Source organism: Leucoraja erinacea, chromosome 4 (assembly GCF_028641065.1).
Source record: "Leucoraja erinacea ecotype New England chromosome 4, Leri_hhj_1, whole genome shotgun sequence".
Classification (NCBI taxonomy): domain Eukaryota; kingdom Metazoa; phylum Chordata; class Chondrichthyes; order Rajiformes; family Rajidae; genus Leucoraja; species Leucoraja erinaceus.
The window spans coordinates 86,103,433-86,122,642 of NC_073380.1; the positions used below are offsets into that span (position 1 = coordinate 86,103,433).

Below are 19,210 nucleotides of genomic sequence, written 5' to 3' on the forward strand. Positions count from 1 at the left end.
AAAAGATCTTTGTTTTTTATTGCACCTACTAACATGCATACATTATTATATTACAGTTAATATGTACCAAGGGCAATTTTTTGTTCCAATGCTCCCCATTCCCAATTATTTTTACATTGATGTGATTGAAATCCAAGTGAAGTTTAAATGGCATCAGAAAAATAAAACCTCCGGAATGGATGATATTCATTACGTGGTTGTTTGGTGACAGTATCAGCACAATTATTATATTAAACTTTAATCCTGGTTCAAGCTATTTGTCTAAAGACAAATACTAACCTCCTCACACATTCCCAGTATCTTGGTCACTCCTTCTAAATATGTCCCTTATTTGAACAAGCTCTTAAACATTGCATCTGAATCAGTTTCCATCTGATTACACTCCTTGAGGATGTTCATCTATGTGTTCAATTAATAAAACAACGAGATTGGGAACATTTCTATTCAACCTGTCATAGGAATTTAGGGGGGTTAAGAAATAGTCAGTGAGGTAAACAAACATAATACTTGAGTGGCAAATGACAAATAGTACTACCTACCCAATATTTAACTGAAGGAAATAATGGGTTATCGGGGCTGTATGTTGTGACAGACAGCCTGACATTTGCATGTCATTTTAATATTACACTTACATTTCCTGCCTAACGTGAATTTCCTTCAGTTCCTCCGTCACCCTAGGTCCTCTGGCCACTAGTACATCTGGGAGATTGTTTGTGTCTTCCTTAGTGAAGACAGATCCAAAGTACCTGCTCAACTCATCTGCCATTTCTTTGTTCCTCATAATAAACTCACCTGTTTCTGTCTACAAGGGACCCACATTTGGCTTAACTAGTCTTTTCCTCTTCACACACCTAAAGTAGCTTTTACTATCCTCTATATTCTTGGCTAACTTACCGTCGTACCTCATCTTTTATCCGTGTTGCCTTTTTAGTTGTATTTTGTTGCACTTTAAAAGTTTTCCAATCCTCTGGCTTCCCGCTCATCTTTGCTATGTTGTACTTCTCTTTTATTTTTATACTGTCGACTTGCCTTGTCAGCCACGGTCTACTCTTACTTCCCTTAGAATCTTTCTTCCTCTTTGGAATGAACTGATCCTGCACCTTCTGTATTATTCCAAGAAATACCTGCCATTGTTGTCCCATTGTCATCCCTGCTCGGGTATCTTTCCAGTCAACTTTGGCCAGCTCCTCCCTCATGGCTCCATAGTCCCCTTTGCTCAACTGCAATACTGACATTTCCGATTTTCCTTTCTCCCTCTCAAATTGTAGATTAAAACAGCTCTCAAGCCAGCTCTGCAGTTTAAATGTAGAAACAAGGAACTGCAGATGCTTTTTTATATCAAAGATAGATACAAAGTACTGGAGTAACTCAGCAGGTCTGGCAGCATCTCTGGAGGCCACGACCTGAAACATCACCCATCCTTTTTCTCCAGAGATGCTGCCTGACCTCCTGAGTTACTCGAGCATTTTGTGTCTAGCTCTGTTGTTTATTTATGCCATGGCAATCTGATCTCAGCTGAAGTTTCTTGTCTGATCCTCAAATCCCTTGACTCCTCAATAGCCCAAATACTTGTCTCCATTTTTTTCTGTGCATCGTGATAGGCTAAATTAACAAAACATGACAAATGTTGCATTGAAGGTTTCATTGACACTTCAGAAATTCTTACAAAGTTCAACAGGCTGGATGCAGAGAGGGTTTGTACCCTTAAAGAGATGTCTCGAACCAAGGGTCACCGACTGAGAATAAAGGGGTGACCCAAGTTTCTCCAGCATTTTTGACAAAACTTTGCCTATTTCCTACGCTCCATAGATGCGGCCTCACCCAGCTGAGTTTCTCCAACATTTTTGTCGCTCAGCACTTTAACTCCCCCTCCCGTTCCGAATCCGACCTTTCTGTCCTGGGCCTCCTCCATGGCCAGAGTGAGGACCACCGTAAATTGGAGGAGCAGCTCATATTTTGCTTAGGCAGTTTGCACCCCAGCGGTATGACCATTGGCTTCTCTCATTTAGGTAGTCCCTGCTTTCTCCTCTCCTTCTCAGCTCTCCCTCGGCCCACTGTCTCTGCCTCTTCCTTTCTTCTTCTGGCCCCCCCCCTTCCTCACATCAGTCTGAAGAAGGGACTTGACCCGAAACGTTGCCTATTTCCTTTGCTCCATAGATGCCGCCGCACCCGCTGAGTTTCTCCAGCATTTTTGTGTACCACCCGAGAACAAAGAGGAGGCAGTTTAGGGCTGAGATGAGGAGGAATTTCTTCACTCAAAGGGTGGTGATTTTTTTAAATTCTCTATCCCGGAGGCCAGTGGAGGCTCAGTTGCCACCCACCCACGCTTTCAAAACATAAATTGTTGTTAAGATAATCAGGAGATTTGAGAATTGGGTTTAAAAAATGATGCTGAGATAGATTTGCCATAATCCTGATGAATGGCGGAGGAGGCTTGTATTCTTAATAAATTTGTAATAAGTACTCTTTCTAATTCATAAAGCATTTGTTGACTTATTTATTACTAACTACTTACATTGTTTGTATGCTTCTTTTGTGGCAATAATTTGCTGAAAAATAAATTAGAATTAGTAAATAATAAATGTGTATATACACACATCACAAGTTTTGTTTAGACAAAACTGAACTAAGGATGCATGTTTCAGGTGTCATTATAGATCGCAGAAATTATGAAATAAAGACTGAGGATGTGGGAGGCCAAGGACAGTGAACAAAAGTGGCGAGCAACTCGAAGAAAATAAAATGAATGCAGGAGGAAAATGTATGTGCATGCATGTGTGTGTGTCCCCATATTTGTGCACATGTATATATGTGCGTGTATTTATATTTGCATGTGTATTTGTGTTTAGGCATGTGTGTGTACTTTCTATATATATTTGTGGTTGTTCATGCTTTTGTGTGTGTTTCTGTCTCTGTGTGTATATATATAGGTGTATGTCTGGGTCTGTGCCTATTTTAGTGTGTGTGTGTGTGTGTGTCTGTATTTTTATGTGTATAAGTGTGATTGTGTGAGGAAGTGTTCACTTTGTGTTAACTCAGCAAGTAGTAAATGTATTATTTTGTGATTTTGCTGCTGGAAAGTCTCTAATGATGACCCCCCACTTCCCACCCCACCCATAACAACAGCCCCTCCGACTCCCAGCTTGGATCAAATGTCTAAGTTTAGCATTATTATTCTTTCTCCAAATTACAGTCTTGTGGCAGGAAATCTCATTTTAGCAGCACACAGAGTGCAAACACAGAGGTACAGTTGTCTCAAAATTCTATTGCAGAATGTTGTGCGCATCTGCACAATTGCGTTGGTTTTCCCTGAGGGAAATGCAATAACCGGTTTATAATTACAGATTTTCAATTGTGCATTTAAGGGTATGTGTCCCATTTGTATGCCTGACACGGTTTTCACGCCTGACATGCTCCCAATGACATCATTTCCTGTGCCACAATCCTTTGGCAACATTTCCCAAAATGTGGGGTTGAGAGTGGATAAAAGGGTTGTAACAGCATTCTGCTGAATTGAGATCCTACGGGTGTATGATCTGTGTATTCTTATGTGTGTATTTGTGCATGTGTGTGTGTCCACGTGCATGTGTGTGTATTTGTATTTGTGTGCGGTTTATCTCTGTGTGTATGTGAATTCTTAAGTGTGTGTGTGTGCGTGTGTGTATAAATGTGTTTGCATGTGTGCGGAAGAGTTCATTTTGTGGTAACCATGCAAATAGTAAATGTATCATTTTACGATTTTGCTCCTGTCCTTTGCTTCCATCCTTTAGGCCACCCTCCCCTCTCAAATGACACTGTTCCCACCCCAAACCTCAACATGCATAGGTCACACCATCCCCCACTACCCCAATCCCCTGACCTTTGTTCATCCTAGCCCCAAATTCATCATCACTCCAGAATCTTGAATATCCATATCTACCAATTGCCAACTTGTGTTGAAGGAAAATGGGAAGAGACTAAAGTATGGGACTACCTGGAGATCCCACTTAAAGAGGCAGCATGGGCCTGATGGGTCAAATCAGCTTCCTTGCTGCATGATCTAATTTTTCAGCTCCTTCTACTTGGGAATACCTTTTAATGACCGCAGTCAAAATATGTTTATGCTGTCAATAATATTCTCAGAATCAAACATACTGAATTGGCTCGTGTGCAGAGAAGTTCGATGAGGATATCTTCATCTGTTCCAGCTCCTTTCATTGCCTTGTTCAGCAACTTGGCATCAAAGTAGCCGGGCTGATCTAACATAGCCAATAGTGTCTTTAATACGTCCCCACTGAGGTCTTCTCGAAGTGCTTTCTCAAGATCCTGTGGAGAAAAACAGGGAGACGCTGTACTGAAGTGTTGGTCAATGTTATTCATTCTTCTATATGTTTCAGGCCATCAGAACACTTTATGTTCTTCTGAGTCCCATTTGGTCTCTGAGGAACCTCGTCAGTGGGTGGGAGATTGGGCACAAGTCTCAGTCCAGGAGAGATGGGTTTTGGTTGTTTCCTCTATAATGGTGTAATGGCCAGGTTTACCGGCATTACCAACACATGAGAATATGCCACCCATCCTCTTGACCGCACTCTGATTCACTGCCCATGGTGAGCTGGGGGCTGCAATGCCTTCCCTTATTGAATTACCGCCAACAGGGAGAGAAGCAAAGCAATTAAGATTTGCATTTTTATAACACTATCAGGCTTGAAGGGTCAAATGGCCAACTCCTGCACCTATTGTCTATTGTATCCTACTGTGGCTCAGAAAGCTTTAAAGCCAATGAAATGTTTTGATGGCACAGGGGTGCAGTGAGATGAGCTGCTGACTCAGAGCTCCAGCAATCCCAGATGAATCCTGGCCTCGGGTGCTGTCTGTGTGGGACTGGGCATTCTCCATGTAAATGTGTGGGTCACCTCCTCATGCTCTGGCTTCCTCCCATTGCCAAACTATGTTTAGTTTGGTAGGTTTGTACTATACTGCAGGATGCAGGAAGATTGTTCCCGATGTTGGGTAAGTCCAGAACAAGGGGTCACAGTTTAAGGATAAGGGGGAAATCTTTTAGGACCGAGATGAGGAAAACATTTTTCACACAGAGAGTGGTGAATCTCTGGAATTCTCTGCCACAGAAGGTAGTTGAGTCCAGTTCATTGGCTATATTTAAGAGGGAGTTAGATGTGGCCCTTGTAGCTAAAGGGATCAGGGGGTATGGAGAGAAGGCAAGTACAGGATACTGAGTTGGATGATCAGCCATGATCATATTGAATGGCGGTGCAGGCTCGAAGGGCCGAATGGCCTACCTCTGCACCTATTTTCTATGTTTCTATGTATACTGTTCTCTATCCTATGTTAAATAACTACTGTAAATTGCCCATAGCGTTTATGTGAGTGGTAGAATCTGCGCAAACTCTTCAGGGAGAGTTGATGGGAACGTGGGGAGAATTAAAAAATTAGGACAGGGGGGTGGTTAACTTAGTCACTGCCAGAGTTCTAAGGGCGGCATGGTGGTGCAGCGGTAGAGTTGTTGCCTGACAGTGCTTTCAGCGCCAGAGACGAGGGTTCGATCCCGACTACGGGAGCTGCCTGTATGGAGTTTGTACATCCTCCCCGTGGCCGTGTGGGCTTTCTCCGAGATCTTCAGTTTCCTCCCACACTCCAAAGACGTACAGGTTTGTAGGTTAATTGGCTCGGTATAAATGTAAATTGTCCCCAGGGTTCGTAGGGTAGTGTTAATGTGCGGGGATCGCTGGTTGGTGCAGACTCAGTGAGCCAAAGGGCCTGTTTCCGTGCTGTATCTCTAAACTAAATTAAAAAAGGATAAGTGTAGATAAGTGTAAATGTGTGTTTGATAGTTTGCTTGGACACGACAGGCTGATCGGCCTGTTTCCCTTCACTAAAGGGAATGGAAACACAATCCTTTTGTTCCGGTATTTGTTTACCACTGCTTGATGAGGTCATCTGCTTTGGTCCTAATTAAGATGGGATATAGGTGCTCCCAGTTACAAACGTTTGAATTATGAATCCCCTACATACGACCAGACTCACATACCAGTATTAAATTCAGACATTTTATGCAAGTTAATTCCTGCAAATGAAAAGTTTCTCTCTCTTGTTATGTCTCTCACTCTCCACTTTTATTAATTGTTCATTTTTATCAGTCTTCTGTGATTTTGATATCATTCGTTACAATACTGTGGCGTTTTCGTTATTGTATCGAATGATTTCCGTCTCTTTTCCAACAAAGACAAAATTGACGTCTGTAAAACTGGAACTCGTTCTGTACCCAGGAATGCCTTGTAATATTTGGTCATAGTGGGGATACAACAAGACGGGTGTACTGGACTGATCTCTGGACCTGGCAGGTTTTCTCCTGTGGGAAGATTGAACAGACTAGGCAACACCTGCTGGAAATTATAAAACGGAGAGGGGACTTGATTTAAACATATAAGGTCCTGATGAGTCATACGGGCATAAGTGATAGGAACGAATTGGACCATTTGGCCCATCATCTACACCATTCAATCATGGCTGATCCATCTCTCCCTCCTAACCCCATTCTCCTGCCTTCTCCCCGTAACTGCTGTAATCCATACTAATCAAGAATCTATCCATCTCTGCCTGAAAATATCCATTGACTTTCCTTCCACAGCGTTCTGTGGCAAAGAATTCTACAGATTCACCACCCTCTGACGAAGGAAATTCCTTCTCATCTTCTTAAAGGAACGTCCTTTAATTCTGAGGCTATGAAACTCTGTCCTTGGCAGAGTTGATGTTTCCTTTAGATAGACACAAAAAGCTGGAGTAACTCAGCGGGACGGCAGCATGTCTGGAGAGAAGGAATGGGTGATGTTTCAGGTCGAGACAATTCTTCAGACTGGTCCCTAATCAGTCTGAAGAAGGGTCTCGACCTGAAACATCACCCATTCCTTCTCTCCAGACATGCTGCCTGTCCTGCTGTTAACTCCAGCTTTTTGTGTCTATCTTCGGTTTTAACCAGCATCTGCAGTTCATTCCTGCACTTGATGTTTAAACTTGCACAATTTCGTATTTTGGATTTACTTTCAGAAGACTTCTCCCACAAGACTGAGAGTCTTTGGAACTCTCTTCCTCAAAGGTGAAGCAAAATCTTTGAATATTTTTAAAGTAGAGGTGGATTAATGTTTGATAAAGTTGTTGCAGGTAGTGGAGTTGAGGTTACAATCAGATCAGCCATCATGATATGAAACAACAAAGCAGGTTTGAGTAGCCAAGTGGCATACTTCTGCTTAGGAGAATGCTTACATGTTTGATTAAAATGTCACAAAAAAACACTGAAATGATTAGCTAGGCTAGTGAAGAGGTGGCATTTCTCTTCAAGCTGGCCCACAGCAAAACAAAGCCCTGGTTAGACCTTGGAAACACAAGAGACTGCAGATGGTGGGATACGGAGTAAAAATAAAACTGATGGAGGAACTGAACTGGTCAGACAGCATCTGTAGAAAGAAATGGGCAAACATTGTTTCAGGTTGGGACCCTTCTTCAGACTGATTAGACCTTGCCTATAGAACTGGAAGTGTGGATCACCAATCACCAATTTGAATCATCAATGGGCTTTATTTTGCAGATGTTGTTGACGGATAGAGTTGATGTGCAAAGAGTACAAAATCCAGGGTTGTAAACTGTGGAACTTAGAAGGTTAAGGGATGATTTGGATGACTTTTCCAATGTTGAAGGACAATGGTAGGTTAGGTGAGCAAGACTTTCCCCACTGGTCAGAGAGTCTGGGATGAGGGAGTAGAAACTAAAAATTGGAGCTGGGCTTTTTTGAGGTGAAGTTTGGAGATAGTTCCACATGCAGATGACAGGAGAAACTTTGGCTATTCCACACATGATGCTCAGCTTTATTTTAAACTGAGGTTGGTGAGACCTCTATTAAAAAGATATTGAAGGGTTAAAGAGCAAAAAGGGTTAAAGTGGAGTCTTTGTATGCAAAACAAGATCTCACTGTACCTAGGTATAAATGACAATAAAGTATCACTAAATAATTGACCATTGCATCATTGATCGCAGATCTGCCATGCTCTCACGGAATGGTGGAACATTCCCACGAGGCCACATGGCTGCCTCCTCCTGTTCCAATGTGTTAAACTTCGCCTGAGCCTTTGTGCAAGTTGTACTTACTTTTCCATACAGAATCCTGTACTTCTCTTTTATTTTCTGCCTCTGTTCAGAAGAGTTACTCGCTAGAACTTTAATAATTGCAACTTCATCTGTTCCTGTGAAACGCAAAAGTAAATTGTGCAGCTAAGATAGATTGTAATGCATGTTGCCAATCACATTCGGTCGAAGAATTAACATAATGGGGCAATATAGATGAAGTTTATGAAAGAGCTGTGCAGCAGTTAGTGCTTCACAGACCCAATGATCCTGGGTTCATCCCTGACCTCGGGTTCTCTCCGTATGGAATTTGCACTTCCTCTGAAGGCGTGGGTTTCTAGATTATACCATTTGCTTACAGACTAATTGCAATTTCCACTGGCCAATTAACCTTGTAAAACTGTGCATCTTTGGCAGGTGCAAGAAAACGGGAGGGACAGCACCTGGATGAAACCCATTCAGTCATAGAGAGAACATGCAAACTCCACACAGACAACGCACAAAGTCAGGATTGAAACTGGGGTTCTGGCGTGTGAGGCAGCACCACCAAAAGTACTGCCATTTTACAAACGACCAAGGGGACACTTAAGACCTAACAGAACCTCCCGCATCTCAGCGTCATGTGGTCGGTAGGTTAATTGGCCTCTGTGAATTGTCCTAGGTGTAGAGTGGATGGAGGAGAATCGGGGGAATTGATGGGCATGTAGGAGATAAGAGGTTACTGGGATCTGCGAGGAAATAAGAATGATGGGATTGGTGTGAGAACTGACATAGTCTTGATGGACCAAATGGCCGCCTATCTCGTAAGAAAGCACGATATACAAAATATATATCAAGGGAGAAAATTACTTCTTATTATAAGAGGACATGACTTCAGAATTAAGGGACAGAAGTTTAGGGGTAACATGAGGGGGAACTTCTTTACTCGGAGAGTGGTAGCGGTGTGGAATGAGCTTCCAGTGGAAGTGGTGGAGGAAGGTTCGTTGGTATCATTTAAAAATAAATTGGATAGGCATATGGATGAGAAGGGAATGGAGGGTTATGGTATGAGTGCAGGCAGGTGGGACTAAGGGAAAAAAGTTGTTCGGCACGGACTTGTAGGGCCGAGATGGCCTGTTTCCGTGCTGTAATTATTATATGGTTGTTATATGGTTATGGGGAACAAGGGAGTGCAGAATTACAGCTGGGTAGAGAACAGAACGACCAAGGGGATCCGAGGATCCTCCAGTGCTTCTACGCAGCGGCGGTGGAAAGCATCTTGTCCGGGAACATTACCATCTGGTTCGGGAATTGCTCTGCCAAGGACAAGAAGGCTAAGCAGAGAGTAGTGCGTTCGGCTGAACGCACTATGGGAACTTCACTCACCCCCCTGCAGGAACTATACAACAGGAGGTGCAACTCCAGAGCAAACAAAATCATGAGAGACCTCTTCCACCCCTGCAATGGACTGTTCCAGCCGCTACGGTCAGGCAAACGCCTCCGTTGCCATGCAGTGAGAACGGAGAGGTTGAGAAGGAGTTTCTTCCCAGAGGCAATTCGGACTGTAAACGCCTTTCTCACCAGGGACTAACTCTACAGAACGTTTTTCCTTCTATTATTTATTATGTAAAAGAATATGTGTGTTATGATTGTGTTTATAATTTGTTTGGTTGTTTTGTTGTTTGTCTTTTGCACAAAAGTCCGCGAGCATTGCCACTTTCATTTCACTGCACAACTCGTATGTGTATGTGACAAATAAACTTGACTTGACTTGACTTGACTTGACTTGAGAGAGAAGTTATTACATAGAAGGGGGGGCTGATCCCTCGTGTTGCTGTCGTGCTTTGGACGGTCATCATATTGAGGAACAAACCAAAGAGATGTTTTGCTTTGAAATGTAATATGAGAAGAAGCAGCCGGAAACTAGTGACAGGTAATATAAACTAGGTGGTGTTGTCTGTTAGCAGGGCTGTTGACTGAGAAACCACTATCATGTTACGATGGATTTGAAGCACGCCACTGTTCATTGTCGTAGAACAAAAACTGAGGAGCCATGTTCTAGTCTCTATTTAATGGCATCACATACACCAAAAAAAAATCCTTGGCTCCTCCATCAATTTGGTTTCTGAAGCTCTAACATCAATCCACCTTCCTTTGAGCCATGCATTAATTTGATCTCGAGTCTGCAACACATCATAGGCAAAGTCACAGGATCCACGGGCAGCTCAGCAAGTGTTCCTCTTATTGAGGCAACATATTACCCTGGGCAGAAAGACAATTGAAAAATATAGAAAAACTGCTTGAAGTCTTAGCCTATTTTACTTAGGCTGTAAAATAGTTTTGAATGTCCTTCTACCGGGGAAAGTAATTTCAACGAATTTCTTCATGTCATGTTCCCTTAAAAGAAGGCCATTCAGCCCACTGGGTTTATTCAGGGTCTCAGAGCAATCCCAGCGATCACGTGCATCCACTTACTTCCCTGTAGTCTTCCCTTTCATACATGGCCTGTTGCTTTGACCCCTTCCCCCCCCCCCTCTACCCCCCCTCCCCCCCCCCCCCCCCCTCTATACCAGGGGTCACTTCCAGCAGCATATTAAGTTATCAACCCGCTCGTCTTTGGCAGGTGAGAGACAACTGGAGCAACCGATGGAAACCCATTCAGTCACAAGGAACACTTGCAAACTCCACACAGACAGCGGCGGGGGTTGAACCTGGGCCATTGGAGTTGTGAAACAACTGCACTATGGAGAGTGCCACTGTGTCAGAATTGTACTTTAATTTCATTGCCCATTCTCCCCGTCCCAGAACCTCTGCTTGGAGGCTAAAAATGCTTCAATACTTGTTAATTTGGCCACGAGGAAGGCAATCAGCTGTTATTATGATCTTTGTTCCATTATGTCTGCATCTTATCTCAAAATATTAGCTATGTATAACTCAAGTGAAAACGTATTGTCCATTCAGCAACATTAAAGTACCTGCTCCTTTGCACGCCTTTCTGATCTTCTTGGCATCATCCTCTTCACTGAAGTGCACATGGTATTGAGCAGTTGTCTGAAAAATAAACCACGAATTACTCACTTCCATAATGTATACCAAATATTATATGGTTATAAATTCACGGTGTGAAAAAGAGGCTCAGCTGCAGGAGGGGGTGGGAGAGGCAGAAACTGTTAAAATATTTAAAAGATCTTTGGATAGTAGAGACACGAGGAACTGCAGATGCTGGAGCTTTGAGTAAAACCACTGTGATGGAGGCATCATCTGTGGAGGGAATGGACAGGCAACATTTTGGGTGAGGACCCTTCTTCAGATATTATTTTGGATAAGTACATAAATAGGAACGTTTTAGGGTAACGTAGCCAAATGGGACCAGCTCAGGCCAGCAACAGGTGACATGGACAAGTTGGGCTGAAGAGGGAGGTGTTTACTCCAGATTTCACGAGTTTGAAGATGAGCTTGGTTGGATAATGGTTTTGAAAGCTGAGCTCCAGTCTGTGAATAGGCTCCAATATAGCTGTCGTTCTTATCCAGGTGCTCCAGTGATGAGTGCGGGGCCAGGGAGATGGCATTAGCTGTGGATCTTTTGTGGCGGTAGGCAAACTGCAGTGGATCACAGTTGTTTAGTAGGCTGGATTTAATGTGTGCCATAACCAGCCTCTCGAAGCATGGCATGATGGTGAATGTCAAGGCCACTGGACAGTGGCCTTAAGGCATTAGATCATGCTTTTCTATGGCTCCGGGATGATAATGGTCTTCTTGAAGCAGGTGGGTACTTCAGAACTGAGTTGGGAGAAATTAAAGATGTCCGTGAGCACTCCTGCTAGTTGGTCTGTGCCGTTCCCAAGGACTTGGTCAGGGACTCCGTCTGGGTCAGTCGCTTTCCGTGGGTTCACCCTCGAAGGTCAATTTAACTTCTGCAACAGTGACCCTGGGAAATGGCACTGACAGTCTAATGGGACAAATGTCATCACCCTGTTGGCCTTTTGCTTAAAGAGAGCGTAGAATGTTTTTGTAAAGTCACAAACGCAATCCCCAAACAAACATTCTTCCAAACTAATGCTGTTACACTCTATCAGCATATCGTAAGAGTGAATAGGAACATAATTTTTTAAGCGTAATTATGTTACTCTTTAGTTGTTGGTAAAATAGTAGTTGTAAAATACAGCAACCTTTACCAGCATACTGTATTTTGCATCAAATGAGCACATTGACTCGTACATCAGACTTCATGGCATGGAAGGAGGAATAGGCTGTTAAGCCACCAAGCATCAAGTCAGGAAATCCAAAATTTAAACATTGCTCTAGGTAACAAACAAGGTGAAACTATTTTCCTCAAGTATGTATCCAACTCCTTTGTAAATGATCTCCACAGACCAGCTTACTGGAAGCATATTTGCATTCTCTCCACTATTTAGGAGGTAAAGTTTCTTTTTAATTTTAGTACACGCTATCTCATTTTTTGTCTCTCTCGCAAAAGAAAATATCTTCTTTGCATCAGTCATTTAATCTAAGTATCTCTTAGTTGTTTTAAAAGTTTCTTTTTTACACCGGATGTAGACACCCAATGAGCATCTTGGTCAGTACAGTTGTGTGAGGGGTGTGGGGAGGGGGCAGGGAGGGGGCATGTGTGGAGGGGGGGGGCGTGGGGCATGGGGGGAGGTGGGGGGGGGGGGGCGTAGGGAAGGGGTGTGGGGGGGGGGGGTGTAGGGAAGGGGGGGGGGTGTGTGGGTGGGGGGAGGAGGGTGTAGGAGGGGGGGGGGCGGGAGGCTCAGGGGCTCCCGGCTCCAACCGCACTCACCGGCGGCAGGACCCGGCTCCGGACTCACTCGGGGGCTCCCATCCCGGCTCCTGTCACACTCACAGCCCCCGGCCCCGGTGCACTCTCGCGAGGGGACGAGGAGAATAAAACCCCGGAGGCGGGGCTGAGTCTGAAAGCCGTGCAGAGAAGAACGACCAGCGAAGCGACCAGCCCAGCCAGCGCCGTGTCGGAGATAGCGCCGATGTTGCCAAACGGAAAGCGATTCCCGGCGGAGAACGACCAGCGAATTGACCAGAGCCCGCTGCGAGTCCCCATCGCACCCCCAACCCCTTCCCCTATGGTCCACCTCACTGGCACCTGCCCCCTCCCCCGTGATACCGCATCTCTCCATGGCTCTTCCCCGTCTTTTCTCCAAGCTCTCTCCCCCCTACCCCACCCCCCCCGCCCCCCCAACCCCCCCCGCACCCACCCCCCCCACACCCCCCCCCACCCCCAACCCCCCACACCTCACACTCTCCCCCTGCCCACACAACCCCTCTCCCACACCCCCCCCACACCCTCTCCCCAACCCCCCTCCCACACACCCCCCACAACTCTCCCCCTGCCCACACAATCCTCTCCCCAACCCCCCACTGCCCACACTCCGCCCCCCCCATACCCCCACAGCCCCCTCCCTCCCCCACAACCCCCCTCGCCCACACCACCACCACAAAACTGCGCGCCCCCCCCTCCACAATGCCACAAACTCCCCGCCCACACACCCCCCCCTCCACCCCAATCCTCTCTCTCACCACAGAACCCCCACTCCCCCCCTCCCCCCCCACAACGCCCGTCCCCACCACAGCCCCCCCCCCCCCCCCCACACCACCTCTCCACCCCCATCCCCCCCCCCACCCCCCCCCCCCCCTCCCCCCCCACACCACCTCTCCACCCCCTCCCCCCCACACAACTCCCCTGAGATCCTCCCCACACAATTTGCCCCCTTCCACTCCCCTCCACAACCACCCCGCCCAAACATACCCCCCCTGTCCCTACACACATCCCTCCCCCAAACCACCCCCTTTTCCAGGCAGAGGTCCAACATCCTCTCTCTCTTAATCCCCCCTACACCCCCACCCACACCAGGTCACGTGGCAGTCCGAGAAAGGTCCACGAGTTCAGAACTATTGACCACAAGCAACCTATTTTTTTTTAGAGTTCTCATGCTGATTGGCAAATATTTCTCGTGTGTGCTTTTCTGCAATTAGGTTGTAAACTTTGCTTTATGCTTCAGTACCTTTCAGTACCAAACACACTGGGCAGATCTTTGTTGACTTAGACATCATAAATTACAATATCAGCAGATAACATTGTACAGGTCAATCATCTTCCAAGACAAAGACTGTTGGGGTGCGGAGCAGAACCCAATTGTTCAAAATGACTTACTCCACTTAGATTTAACTTAGACTCATCACCTTAATCGACAGCTGGCTGCTAAACAGTGCACTTACTGTTGTACAGCCACCTTTTCTCAGGTATAAGATCGAGTACTTAGTTGTCGTGAACTACTGGAGGGGAATGGGATGGACAGCAATGAGAACAGTAGACTTGGTTGGTTTTTGATATTGTAAATGATGGAGTTAAGGCATGTAAACAGTATCAAGCAAGTTATCAAATGTGATGTGACTAAATGCCAGGGCTGGATAGTGAGGCCTATTGCTGGTGATGATGGCATGAACAATCACTGGATTGATATGCCTTGAACCTGTTCTAACATTCATTTAGCTAAGAGGTTCTCAAATTTTCCTTTAAGCACATCCTCTTCCAAATTATCCATCAGACATCGCACCAACATTCTATACTTTAATCCATTAAATTGTAGCATTTTATTATTGTTTAATTATCATTGGATCTGTTTGTCACTTGTGAAAACATTTTGCTTCTTATTTGGATTCCTTATCTAGGATTATTCACCTTTGACTACGTTGACTGTGCTCTGTAAATGCAAGCTGTTGTTGTTCTTGAGTCATAGGGAGCAAGTTATTTATAGCTACCTTCTTTCCTCTATTCATTGCTGTCATACTGCCACCCTTTGATGATAATGGCTCTCTATCAGCACCCAAAAGAAAGAGCGTGGCTTCCTCCATCATCTCCTGATGCCAAAGTCTAACTTGGATAAGGATGTAAAGTCACCCCGGCCACTCCCTCTTCTCCCCTCTCCCACCAGGCTAGAGGTACAGAAGTTTGAAACCGCATTGCACCAGATTCAAGAACAATTTCTTCCCTGCTGTTATTATGCAACTGAACTGTCCCCTCACGGGCTAGAGAATAATCATGACCTCCCATCTACCTTATTGGTGACCCTTAGTCTATCTTTAATGGGACTTCACTGTGCTTTATTTTGCACTAAACTTTCTACTCTTCTTATATCTGTCCACTGTAGATGGCTTGTTTGCAATCATGCATATGTGGCGGCTCCTAAGGGTCGTGCCATTATACTGCCGAACCCCTCGGCACAGGAGTGGCGCAGTCCGGAGGCGGTCCTTAGCCGGAGGGTATAAAAGGCAGGGTTTGGGTGCCATCTTTTCCTGGTTTCGTCTTCCCCTGAACCGGGAGGAATTAAAGTAAAGTGCTTCTCAAACTTCAGACTACTTGCCTCATTTTGAGACCCACGCACTACATTGGTGACCCCGACGTGATCGGCTCCATTGTAGTGGCGTTGACCAAACGCTGACGCCCGACGTCCACCATGAGGGAATGCGTCCGGAGAAAATCGGCCCCAAGCAATGGTTGGGAGACGTCGGCAACGGTGAAGTTCCATGAAAAATGGCAGGAGCCGAGCACGATGGGAACCATGCGCAGTCCATATGTGTGGATGGGGCTGCCGTTCGCCGCGGTGAGGACGGGCCCCCGCTTACCGGAACGAATGTCGGCCAGCGAAAGGGGCAGGACACTGAGCTCCGCTCCGACATTCGCACTACACATAGCCTTTTTGCTGACTGTACAGCATGCAACAAAAAGCTTTTCACTGTACCCCGGTATATCTGATAATAAACTAAACTATACGGCCATTTATATGGGTTTATGAAAACAGCTTAGAATGGGTGAAATGATTGTCACGGCTTCTTCTCGGGGAATACCTCGGAAATAGACAATAGACAATAGGTGCAGGAGTAGGCCATTCGGCTCTTCGAGCCAGCACCGCCATTCAATGTGATCATGGCTGATCATCCCCAATCAGTACCCCGTTCCTGCCTTCTCTCCATATCCCCTGACTCCGCTATTTTTTAAGTGCCCTATCTAGCTCTCTCTTGAAAGCATCCAGAGAACCGGCCTCCACCGCCCTCAGAGGCAGAGAATTCCACAGACTGGTTTATGTCCACTCTGGTCTGTCTCAATTATTGTCACTTTCAGGAGGTGTTAACCTGTAGGGAACAGGAAAACCGTGGAGATAATAGTGGGACACAAAGTGCTGGAGTAACTCAGTGGGGCTGGAGAACATGGATAGTTGATGCTTCAGGTCATGACCTACGAGATAAAAGTGGGGGTTGATGTTGTCATCAAAAGATCATAATTGATAGAAGGACTAGGCCATTTGGCCCATCGAGTCTAATCCACCGTTCAATCAAGGCTGATCTATCTCTCCCTCCTAAGCCCATTCTCCTGCCTTCTGCCCATAACCTCTGACACCCGTACTAATCAAGAATTGATCTATCTCTGCCTTAAATATATACAGACTGCCTCCGCAGCCTTCTGTGGCAAAGAATTCCACAGATTCACCACCCTCAGACAAAAGTCATCTACTGCCTACAGGATGCAGTGGAGCAACTCACTCAGATTCCTTAAATAGCACTTTTCAGACATACCACTGGAAGGACAACAGCAGAAAAAGCATGGGGATAGCAACATCTGATGATTGCCTTCCAAACTACACAGCTTCCTGCTTGGAAACATATTGCCATTCCAACACTGTAACTGGGCCAAAATCATGGTAACTCTCTTTGATACCTTTGTCATATACCAACACCTCAAGGACTGTAGTGGTTCAAGATGGGGGCTCACCACTACCTTCTCCAGAACTAAGGAGGGAAAAGTAAATGCCAGCTAAGCCTACAAAGCCCATATCCCTTGAATGAATACATTTTTTTAAAGAAACATGAAGAGATATCTTAACTCAGTACATCCATATAACCATATAACAATTACAGCACGGAAACAGGCCATCTCGACCCTTCTAGTCCGTGCTGAACACATAATCTCCCCTAGTCCCATATACCTGCGCTCAGACCATAACCCTCCATTCCCTCCATCCAAGTACTGTTGAGTTATTCCAAATGGCTCCATCCCAAAACTTTGCCTATCCAGTCTCTCTCCAGACGCTGTCTGATCTGTTGAATCCATCTAGTACTTTGTTTTGTGCGGCTGTAGTTCAGCATTTGTAGTTTCCAGCAACTTGTGCCTCAATTCAAATCAGGTTTATTGCCACATACACATGTACGGTGAGGTGCAGATACAATGAAAATCTTGCTTGCAACAGTATCACAGGCACATCCGCTCAGACAACACAACACAAGTCAAATATAAATTACACATACGTTCTGCAAGACAGTAAAGAAAAAGCCTGGAAACAAAAAAAAAAGGCAATAGTGCAAAACATAATTAACCATATAACCATATAACAATTACAGCACGGAAACAGGCCATCTCGGCCCTACAAGTCCGTGCCGAACAAATGTTTTTTCCCCTTAGTCCCACCTGCTTGCACTCATACCATAACCCTCCATTCCCTTCTCTCTTTGATACCTTTTAGGGAATTAGAAAAACAACTCCATGGTAATGCAAGAAAAGACGGAAGTGTCCCATTGCCAATTAATCCACTCCAATGACAGTTAACTCATGACAATTATTAATAGGTTAACCAACATTGAGAATCAATAAAACCTTCTAAAACAAGCTTTATGGAATATTTCATAGAAATCTTTTGCAACTCGGTTCGGATCATTTTCAGGGGACATTTTCACTTGAGCAGATTTCAGAGTCGGGAAATTCAGACACAGTATCCATTTGAGTGAGTTTTGTCAAAGTCTAGTTGCATTTTTACTTACGTGAGTATTGCCCATTTCGCCTCTGTTGGGTCTGCCTTCTGCAGCTCACTGAGCTGAGAGAAACGTATGGTTCAATTTTTATATAAGCTGCAATAAAACCGATCCTTCCAAGCGACTGGGCGTGACTTCACCGTACATGGTTTGAAGTACAGGGATAAAAAGCTTAATGTACTCCCTGACACGTCACCTTGACACCAAGATGCGTAAGTACAAAGAGGCAGAGTTCAGATTATTCATACAAGTTTTGAAAAGTAAATAAACCATTGCCTCATTTGTCGAGCAACAAAATAGGTTCCTGGGCTTTCCCTGAGCATGGGGCAATGGCACTTTGCACCAAATCCCAATCATATATTGTTCTGTGCTTGATGATCTGAATTGGTTCATGTCCAGCAAAGTCTGAATTCCTAAGCACCTTGTTTCCAAATCCCCCAGTGGGCTCAATCCTCCTTATCTCTGTGATCTCTTCCAATTCTGCAATCCGTGATGTTCTTCCAATTCCAGCAACTTGTGCAATCCTGAATTTAAACTCTCCATTGCAGCTGTCAGCAGCCTGGACCCCGACAATCTCTAACTTCACTAACAAGTATGATTTAGTGTCAATGTTTGCTAACACTTCTGTGAAGCATCCAGGCCATGTACACACAGGTTTTGGTGTTGTTAAATGTGTGTAGAAAGCCCAGTAAGGTCATTGAAATATTTAAATTCAATGTCAATTAACCCTACAAAACTCTCAATGTGTCACCAAAGTGTTTTTTCACTGATATGAGGGGGGTACAAAGTTTGCCCGAGTTTGATTATATGTATCTCCAGACCCTTTCAAAGAAAAGCACATATGATAGTGTAAGTCTGAAATAAACCAGGAAATGCTAGAAATCCCCACAACGTCAGTCAGCATTTAGAGTGAGTCATAGAGTCATACAGTGTGGATACAGGCCCTTCGGCCCAACTTGACCACACCGGCCAACATGTCCCAGCTGCACTAGTCCCCCACCTGCTTGCATTTGGTCCATATCCCTCAAAACCTGTCCTATCCATGTACCTGTCTAACTGTTTTTTAAACATTGGGATAGTCCCAGCCTCAACTACCTCCTCTGGCACCTTGTTCCATACACCCTTTTGTGTGAAAAGGTTGCCCCTCAGATTCCTATTAAACCTTTTCCCCTTTTTCTTGAACACATGTCCTATGGTCTGCGATTCCCCTACTCTGGGCAAGAGATTCTGTGCATCTTTCTCATAAGATCACCCCTCATCCTCCTGCGCTCCAAGGAATAGAGAC

The 19,210-nt window shown here is 45.0% G+C and overlaps 1 protein-coding gene across 1 annotated transcript in view; it reads right to left on the reverse strand.

Moving 5' to 3' along the window:
• The window catches only part of LOC129696652 (annexin A13-like), a 36,898-nt gene extending 17,919 nt beyond the window's left edge, over positions 1-18,979 (reverse strand). Inside the window, exons 1-5 of the mRNA XM_055634743.1 lie at positions 17,935-18,979; positions 11,067-11,142; positions 8,137-8,231; positions 4,135-4,305; positions 2,516-2,549 (exon numbers count right to left, since the gene is read on the reverse strand). Coding sequence (XP_055490718.1) covers positions 2,516-2,549; positions 4,135-4,305; positions 8,137-8,231; positions 11,067-11,142; positions 17,935-17,949 — 391 coding nt within the window. The 5' untranslated portion in view covers positions 17,950-18,979. The remainder of the gene's footprint in view (positions 1-2,515; positions 2,550-4,134; positions 4,306-8,136; positions 8,232-11,066; positions 11,143-17,934) is intronic.
• Positions 18,980-19,210: the final 231 nt, after the last annotated feature.